The sequence below is a fragment of the Osmia lignaria genome, chromosome 15 (assembly GCF_051020975.1).
Source record: "Osmia lignaria lignaria isolate PbOS001 chromosome 15, iyOsmLign1, whole genome shotgun sequence".
In the NCBI taxonomy this organism is placed as follows: domain Eukaryota; kingdom Metazoa; phylum Arthropoda; class Insecta; order Hymenoptera; family Megachilidae; genus Osmia; species Osmia lignaria.
In genome coordinates, this window is record NC_135046.1 from 6,945,454 (window position 1) to 6,955,481 (window position 10,028).

Here is a 10,028-nt window from a genome sequence, read left to right on the forward strand (position 1 = left end):
CACCATGTTTTATGTCATAGTTGCTCAATTTTGCTTTTCTGTATTTGCTCTTCAAGCTTTATATTTGCAAAGTCGAGTCACTTTTATTAAAAATAAAACCCCTGGGGGGGGGGGGGGGGGGCAGCCCATATACTAAATCGGAGCCGTGAAATTTCGCCGATATTCTTACTTTTAATAAAGTGAGAATATCATCTTTAGTTTTGCTAATCATACGTTTTAGCTTAGGCATTTCAGCACACATGAAGAAAACTGGTAGGTGAAAATACCTTTGGCCTTGTTCATTTTTATGCCCAAAGCTCATTCGGGTACTTAGATGTACTCGCGTGGGTGGAGGGCGGTGAGCAAGGTTTAGTTTTAAGTGTAATACATTTTGGCGACTGACAAAAGTAGTGAACCAATAGTGAACCACGATAGAAGTTCCACATGTGTGTGTGTGGTTAGGATGTAGGATTTGTATCGTTTATTAACAATCTTAACTTCCTATAACATTACAAAATACTTATCAAGAATAAATTGAGAAATTTTTACATTAGATAATTCAATAGAATACGAAAATGAAATGTATTACTTTAGCATAATGTTCACTATTATTTGTCAGTCGATTTCAGCAAAAAGGTATGATTTTATTAGAGTGTGAAAGTTGAATTGAACTCGGGTGTCGGAGGCGTCCCGGGACGTTCTCTCTAGGTGTAGGCATTTTTGCACCCGGGTGGTTGTATGAGAACCGTGGAGTGAATTTTTGTGAGAATGATTTTTGCCCTTTTTTAAATATAGCGATAGGCAGGCAGGTAGTTTACTTCTGGTGTGATTGAGTTTAGTTTATAAGTAGGCAGGGCCAGAGCAAGCTTTCATGTTTCTCTTCGTATTCTCCTCTAATACGTGAGAAGCTTGTATCTGGGGTTGGGAAACCAAAAATCAAGAGAAAAGATGAAAATGCAATTTAATTAATTTATCAATTAATTAATTTAGCATTCTCTCTTGATTTTTTTAAGGCCAAGCCTTATTAGTTTGTGAGTCGTAGTCGTGGTACTAGACCCGATTACAAAAATGAAGTATTAAAGTGAAAGTGCAGTGAAGTGAAGTGAAGTGAAATTAAAAAGTGTTTTGTGCTTGGACATTTGCAAAAATTGTGCAGGTATGCGAGTAACGATTCAAGGGATCGTTGCTCGTTTACGTGTTACGTTTTTACAAATGTCTGAGCAAACGTAAAATTTTCGCGAGTGATTTTTGTGAGGCTATTGCCGAAGAAAGAAGAGGCTATATGCTGAAGAGCCCCGGCAAAATTTGCCCAGAAGAGGGGAACTACTAATGGCTCTCCATCTTCGGATGGACAGTCATTCTGTCACTATGCTCGCTAATTTGTTTTTTCATTTTTTGTGTTTTTCCTTGAACGGTATGAATAATACCGTCCAGGACGTATTGAACTCGACATTTTACGAGTTCAATACCCAGCTCGTTGAATGGTCAACTCGCGATTTTATTTCCCCTATTTCTTTTTCGTTTATTGCTTTATTGAAATAAATTATTCTTTTCTTATTGATTTGCACATCAATTATATTTCATGTTCTTATGTTAATTATGTTCTATTTATTTAAAACCTACCCTGAGATTGTAATGGTAATTATATATTCTGTTTCAGCATTTTTCATTTCAGTTGTAATCGAAATTATGATGTTAATTATATTTTCTATTTCAGCATTTTATTGTTGAATTATTTTTTAATTGTTACTGAAATTATGATGTTAATTATATTTTCTATTTCAGCATTTTATTGTTGAATTGTTATTTTGTTAATTGTAACAGAAATTATCATGTTAATTATATTTTCTGTTTCAGCATTTTATTGTTGAATTGTTATTTTCTCAATTGTTTCTGATATTAGGATGCTAATTCTATTTTCTATTTCAAGATTGTATTGTTTAAATTTTTATTTTATGTTGTCTGTTTTGAATGGTTTCGCGTTATAGTATATCTAATCCTAATAATTATGTTTTCCGTTACAGCATTTTATTGTTAAATTATTACTATTTTCTCAATTGTTTCTGATGTTAGGATGTTAATTTTATTTTCTATTTCAAGATTGTATTGTTTAAAGTTTTATTTTACATATGTTGTCTGTTTTGAATGGTTTCACGTTATTGTATATCTAATCCTAATAATTATGTTTTCCGTTACAGCATTTTATTGTTAAATTATTATTATTTTCTCAATTGTTTCTGATATTAGGATGTTAATTTTATTTTCTGTTTCAAGATTGTATTGCTTCAATTTTTATTTTATTTTGTCTGTTTTGAATGGTTTCACGTTCTTATGATTTTAGGGTGGGTCACTAACGTAGCCACCTCCACGTGGTGTGACCTGGTAATTGATATCGTTTTCTAAAGATAACTTTTAGAAAGCGATATCAAGCTAAGAGCTACTATAAAAAGATTTATATATTTTTTAATTGGGAAACAATAGTTTAAATTCAGAAAAGTATTTTCGGGATTGCAATATTACCATACAGAACGTATAACTATAGTAATTTTATAGTTCCTGAAAAAGGAACTTGTATGATTTTTGACTAATTACAAATGACTAATTACCTCCTTCTTTTCGAAGTCGGTTAAAAATAAAATAAAAAGAAAATCACAAAATATGGAATTTAGAAAGAACGAAGTTGTTTGATACGCAATGGTAGAAAGAAATCAATTCTGGCGAAGATATTTGAAGCAGAGACGTTGTACATTGTCCACAGAACACATAATTTCTGCTTTTCATTTGATAGAAATTCGCTACTTTGACTAACAAATATTTTCCTTATAATAATGTTCGAGAGGAATTCATTATTGAATGAAAGTAAAAATTTGTATAATTGGAGGGTGGATGGGATGAGGTAGGGCGGGTCTCGGAACCACAGCAACCTCCTCGTGGTGAGAACTGGGCAATCGTTATTATTTGATGACTAATTAATAACTGTTATTATTTCTATGGTACATTTATTAATTATACAGCAAATGATACGAGCGAATTGGCTGCGAAAATGCTTTGTTTCTATTTAATCGCTGTTATATTTTTTTCAGGAACTATGTCTTTAAGATTCTGAAGTGTACCACATTGCAAATACAATTTTCCGGAAAGAAAATTAATAATAATAAATGCATGGTCAGTATTGTTTAATTATGTACTTATACATATAGCATACATGTGTCATTTAGGTATTTGCAAAAGGTAACGTAGTACAGCATGCCGTTAGTTGGATGCAATAATTCAGGTGGCGCTTAAATCAGTTTCTGTTCAGCTTAATTTTCGATCCAAGATGGTCTGTTTTACCGATGCAAAATACAAGAAAATTTGAGGGAACGGTTATCGATCACAAGTTTAAGTTTACTCCATCTGTAACAATATGATTCAACCCTCAGACATTTATTGAATACTGTTTTATCTATCGTAAGAAAATTACCTTTTGCTGGTAAAGTAATCCGTTTTTTCTTGAAAATTGCAGAATCTCTTCTTTTCTGTATTAGCCGTAAGTAAGTAAGTATACTTACTTACCTTACTTATATACCCTTTACTATCAGATGATACTAGCAGTATATTTTCGAAACATTAAAGTTTATAATTTTCTTTCAACCTACACATTTATTACAAAATTAAGATTTTACAAGCCGGTGAATGTTTTTTCACTTATTTTAATGATTTTTAGTAAGTATAGGACTAAAATTTATGAGCATAGGAATAAAATTTTATTTTATATAAAAATAATAATTAGCATTTTTCTGTTTTCATTTACTTCTTGTTTAATTAGAGGTCATTTATACAATGCTTACAAATCCCGAGCAAAAAAACAATGTTTTAAACGTTCCGAACTGCATAAGGTTACTTTGAAATCAGTTTAGAGTAGATTGAAGTTTAATCTACAATGTCACCAAAGAAAAAACTGAAAAAATATCGCTATGTATTTCGGTTTTGGTACTCTGTTTTTGGTTTTCATCTATTTCGGTACCAGTCCCTGTTATAAATCACAATTTGTTTCAGAAACTATACCTCCAAATTTCAAAAACTTCAAACTAAATTAAATGGGAGAGGGTTTACAAAAAACGCAGTGAAACAATTTTTGTCAAGTTTCGTCAATTTTATTACGAAACAATGTTTATTACGAAACAATGTTTATTAAAACTCGTCCACATCTTGCAACGAGTATATGTAAGACTTTATATACATAGAGATATCTGTATAAAATTCATAATATCAACTTCTATAAAATGGATCATATCTTCAGTGTAAAGAATTCGTAAAATCTTATCCTCTCTGCGATACAAATGATCATCACGATGCTTCTGCCTCTGTTGGAATGATTTCTTCTTCTTCTTCTTCTTCTTCTTCTTCTTCTTCTTCTTCTTCTTCTTCTTCTTCGTCAACTTCTGCTGCGGTTGAAAACGCTTGCACCTTCTCCAAGGCGTATCGAAGACCTTTCATTAATTGATTTTCAGTGGAAGTTTTCAAACAAGTTCTATTTAACGTGACGACTTTGTTTTTGATGTCGTTTAATCTAAATGATAATTTCTGTAGCTCATCCTCCATTCTTAATGTTTCTTGCGTTTCTACGTTTAACAAGGCTTTGTTGCTCAACAATCTTTCTTTGAGCTTGAAATTAGACTGAATTATACTAAAGAGTTGTGACTCTAAATCACACAATTTATCTCTTCGGGAATTATTTTTGTTTGATGGTACCTCAGTATCCATTGTTTTTGTCTGAACTACTCTTCCCTCGAATCGAACAGTTTTCAATCGACGATTTTGCGAGGAACGTCTGTTCCTTTTATCCTGAAAATTAAATTTTTACTAACATTAATTACAATATATAATCATGTTTCATAATTAAGTTTCATTAAAAGAAAAAAAAATATTTACCGATCGATTTATTGAATATTTTTCGTTTCCCTTCGAGGAATGACAAGTTTGATTTGGGAACATTTTGTTTCTTGGATATTCCCAATAAAATTTCTTCTTCAACGTCGTACTTTCTATAGCTTCTCGTTTTCTTTTTAACATCCTGAATATCATTTGAAGACTGTTGATAGGTATCTGATTTTCAGTGAGATCCATCCTTGTGATCGAAGTATTTGATTGCAAAAACCTGATGATAATTTCTCCGCCATGTTTCGTAATACCACAATGTTTCAGATTTAAAGATTTTAACCAGAAATCGGTTTTCAAAGCGTGCATTAATTGCCGGATGCCGTTATCACCGAATTTTGGATTTTTGTTTAAGATCAGTATACGTAAACCTTGGAACTGAAAAATAAAGAAACTATTAATAAAATTCAGGAGAATTATGTAAAATGAATACTTCAGAAACAAGTCTCACCTTATTGCAAGAGTTTTCCTCGCAGGATCGTAGAGAGGACTTTTCCCACACATTTTGCAATAAATCAGCTTTCTTCCTCTTCAAGAACAAAGACAAAAATGTCGCGCTTCTGTTCGTCAATCTACAGGAAGACAGATTTAGAGAGCAGAGGTTTGGGACGTTCCTTAAACATCCTAGCAGCAAATTGCAACCTGAATCAAAAAGTAAGAAAAAATTAAGCATACCAATAAAATAGCACACTAAAATTATTTCTAACATATAAGTAAGACAAATTAAAAAAAAATGATATGTTAACCAGTTATCAAACTAACAATAATAAATATTGTTATTGAACAAGATTACAATGAAGAAAGAAAGTCAAAGTCTTCTTATTTCGTTAGAATATTAGAGAAAATGAAATATTTACCATAGTCACCGATGCGACATTTTGTTAGCGTTAGATTCCTGAGCTTCTCGTTGTTCTTCAGACCACAGCACAGGATATTCAAATACTTGGGCGTCAAGGGGATACCGTCCAGGGTGATGGAGGTGATGGTTGAAGAATCTCGGGCGTAAACGGCGATGGAATCCACCAAACACCGCAATAGGAAGTTCGTGAACAGGACTGGACGTACTCGATCCTTTCTTCCGCATCGCCTGGACGTGCGATCATAATTCTATTTTGGGATCTAATCATCTCTTTTTTTAATTTTCATATCGTCCTTCGTCTCCATCTATGGCTCTCCTTGCATCGTCAATTCCTTTCTTTGGAACTCTCTTTCATTCCTTTTCCGCTCTCTCTTTCTCTCTCTCATCTTTGTCTTTCTGTTTCCTTCTGCATTCAACCCTTTACATCTCGTCTCGTCGGTCCAGGCGATGCGACCTGCAAGCTTAAACTCACTGAGAGTAGTATCCGAAAGGCACAACATTTCTTTTGTGTTACAAATTTTGGTTAATTAAGCATTGAAAGTGATCGTTAATTGAACCTTTGTGTAGCAGTTTTGCTTAAAGTGAACAGAAATTAGGAATAGAGTATCGAAAGTGGGGTCTAAAGGCTAATAATTTAAGTTTGTACAGATTTATGGATTTTGATTGAACCATTAAAATATTTGTACAAGTTTGTAAATTTTTAGTAATATTAAAACTATAACTACAAATTCTAGACATCAAACATTGAAAGAGAGATCTAAAGATTGTAATAATTATTTTTACATATTTATTGATTATGACTGAGATGTCAAAAAGGCGAATGAAAGATCTAAAGATTTAATTTTGTAGAAATTTGTAAATTTTGATTGAAAATAAAATTGAAATTACAAACTCTATGTAAAGAAGATTGAGTAAAGGGTTTGAGGGCTATAATACATTTTATATAAATTAACATTGATTGTAATACTGAAAAGAGTAAAGGTCTAATAATTTTATAGAAATCTGTAAATTTTAATTAAAATTAGAAGTGAAATTGAAAATTTTAGATATAAAATATTGCGTAAGAGGTCTAAAGGGTCCAGTAATTTAACATTAGAAAAATCACAAGTTCTAGAAATGAAATACATAAGAATTAAGTTGCAATATTCAAGCCAGAATAGATATCATTTGCATAGAAATTTTCGTGCAAGAGATAACATCCAAAAAGACAAGATAAAAACAATTAAGGAGACAGTCTAATTATGCTACACAAAAGGTTTATGAAATCAGAACCAAGCAAAAAGGTCTACAAAGTTTAAGCTTGATGAAGCAACAAATCAAACACTCTCGCCCTAATTAAAATTCTGATGAATTATCTAAATTCATGTACCTTATCCAGTCACTCGGATCTTTATATTATTCGACAAGCCTCATGATAAGAATAAATTATTTCACTTGGCGTCAGTTTCGTAACAGTCATTGTTTGCCAGTTTATGCAAAATTAAAATTACGTATTCACGTTCATTCAAAAGTCTTGGCTCTATTACCAGAATTTCTCGAGCTTCTCTTCCGTATTAATTTTCTCTTGTACCTTTTTCCGCTTGTTTCGACTATAGATATAAATTTTCGACAAGCTTCGATTCTCAGCAATGGCACAAAGTATCGGGGACCAATCTTTGAGGGCCACACGATCGACAGAAAATCGCAAACATTCCTCTGGCAAATAGGCCTGTACAGCAGCTAATGGTTTCACGCATTTCTCGTTACAGAGAACCTTGTTTGGAATATCAACATTACGGTAGGCAAGTCACTTTTAAGGAAATATTTATTCTTTAAAATTGTAATTATTATTAACAATTTCTAAAGAATGGAATGAAAGATCAGTGGAATGGGGATCTAATTTACAATTTTGGATAATCAACTTTTACTAGTTCCACTTTTCCACCTCCTTATACATCAAAACTTTATTATCCTATATGTCAATTATTATTTTTTTAATAATATTCTTTTTTTTAAACCCATCAATACAAGTAAATAAATGTTTTATTTGTGTTTCTTTATATTTTTAATAATAAATCGTAAGTAACAAAAAATTGCTAATAATACTGACAGTGGTAATTAAAATGATGTACTTTGTTAGCGAACCTTGTATAACCAAGCAAAATGTCCACGATTCGTTCTTCTCACCTCTCTGCTATTTTGCATAATGATAAATTTGATATACTATCTTGATCAATCTCTTGATTTATCATCGTACAATTTTACTGTTCGTTGGACATTAATTAAACGATTCAAATGTTCGTAATAATGATGGTGTTTGAAAAGTAACTTCTCTGTAAAGGTTCATAAAAAATACATACATATCGTTTTCAAAAATATTGAACATTTGACTGTTAAATTTGTCACTTCATATGCAACTTCATATCACTGAAAAAGGAATTACTATTCCTGGAACATGAAAAGATTCTTAAAGGGGTTGGTTACAGCGAAGATTCATTCGCATTCTACTATGTGCTTAATTTTATACTAATTAGTATTAAATATTTACACAAAGTGCAAAGTAGATTTCTATTTTATACATATGGTTATTTAAAATTGGATTAAATTGAACTTACTGTCTTATATGTTATTTTATTACTGTTTCTTAAATTCCGAAACGAATGGTCTTTATATACATTTATTCTATAAGTCAATAATAATGTTTGCATTTTTAGTTTTAATCTGACCATCCAGATGTGCTGTCTTTGTTTTTAGTTTATTTAGTGTTTATACTGAATATTTCTACTTTCATGACCGCATTAACTGCATCCAATACTAACATGTACCTCTTAAAATTTAATTATTATTCAAAGCATATCCTGTGAAGTCAAAAAGTGATCATACGTGCACCTATTTAAGCATAAGTCTTAATGTAGTAACAATGATAAGTAAATGGAACTTACTCTTCAAAATGGGGGAAAATGTACCAATTTACTAACACCAATTTTTTCTTTATAATTTCTTGGTAATAATGTGCTATTGTAATGACTGTGTTTTTTTAAATCTTTTTAGTTTAAATAATTTAGGATAAAGGATACATTACTGTAACTTCTTTTTTAATTTCAGCAACACTCTCCAAAATGCACACATCAATCTTTTTCTTTCGAACGAGTAAAATACAAATTGACACATATTTATATTTCAACAACAGAATCATTAAAATACACACAGTTTTAACCATTTTCTTTCCTTCCGTACGATTAGGTACTATTACATATTATCCAAATGCATGCAATTTTAATCCTTTCCTTTCGAAATATCAAAATATAGAATGACTTACGGATTTAGACTTCCTTTCTAATTTCAGCCACAGAATCACCAAAATCTACAAAACTTCAATTTTTTCCTTCGAACTAGTAAGATACAAAATATGACTTACATATTCAGACCTCCTTTTTAACCTCAGCAACCATGCCTCCGAAATCTACAAAACTTTGATCTTTCCCTTTCGACTAAACAAGATGTAAGGTGACTTACGTATTTGGACTTCCTGTTTAATTTCAGCGACAATGTCTCCAAAATCCACCCAACTTTAATTCTGTTCTTTCAAGCGAATATAAGACATAAAATGACTCACTTATTTATAATTCCTTTTTAATTTCGGCAACAAAATCATCACAATGCATAGGTACAACTAAGCTCTTTCTTTCAAACAGTTAAGATATGACATACTTGTTCAGTGTCTCTTTTTTATTTCAGCAACAGTCACAAAAATGCACACAATTTTAATTTTTTATCAAATATTTAATTTCGGCAACAGCATAACTAAATTACACTCAACTTTGATCTTTTCCTTTCGAACAAATAGAACATAAAATAACTCACTTATTTGGATTTCGTTTTTAATTCCAGCAACAGTCTCCAACATCCACATTTAAAAAATTTTTTTCGAACAAACAGAATGTAAGACGACTTACTTATTTTGACTTCCTTTTTACTCTCAGCAACAGAGTCACCAAACTGCACACAACATTAATCTTTCTCTTTTGAATGAACAAAATATGAGATGACTTACTTATTTAAGCATCCTGTTTAATTTCAGCAGTAGTATTACCCAAATGCGTATAATTTTAATCCTTTTCTCCTCTTTCGTAAAGATTGATCCTAGATGTTTTGAACCATTTACTTGAAGACCACATGTCATGTGTCAAATACCTGTTTCGGAACTACGTTCTAAAGATCTATGAATTTTTCATTTGCTTCGCTTTTTAAATGAAAATAATGGATAAAAAATTAAAATCATATTCTCTGC

The 10,028-nt window shown here is 31.3% G+C and overlaps 1 protein-coding gene across 1 annotated transcript; it reads right to left on the bottom strand.

Moving 5' to 3' along the window:
* Positions 1-4,108: 4,108 nt before the first annotated feature.
* Positions 4,109-9,920, bottom strand: LOC117600118 (uncharacterized). The gene is made up of 5 exons (XM_034315125.2): positions 9,903-9,920; positions 5,757-6,006; positions 5,351-5,541; positions 4,894-5,277; positions 4,109-4,806 (listed from the first exon to the last, which is right to left on the bottom strand). Exons 1-5 carry the CDS (start codon positions 9,918-9,920, stop codon positions 4,309-4,311), a joined length of 1,341 nt encoding a protein of 446 aa, XP_034171016.2. The 3' UTR covers positions 4,109-4,308.
* Positions 9,921-10,028: the final 108 nt, after the last annotated feature.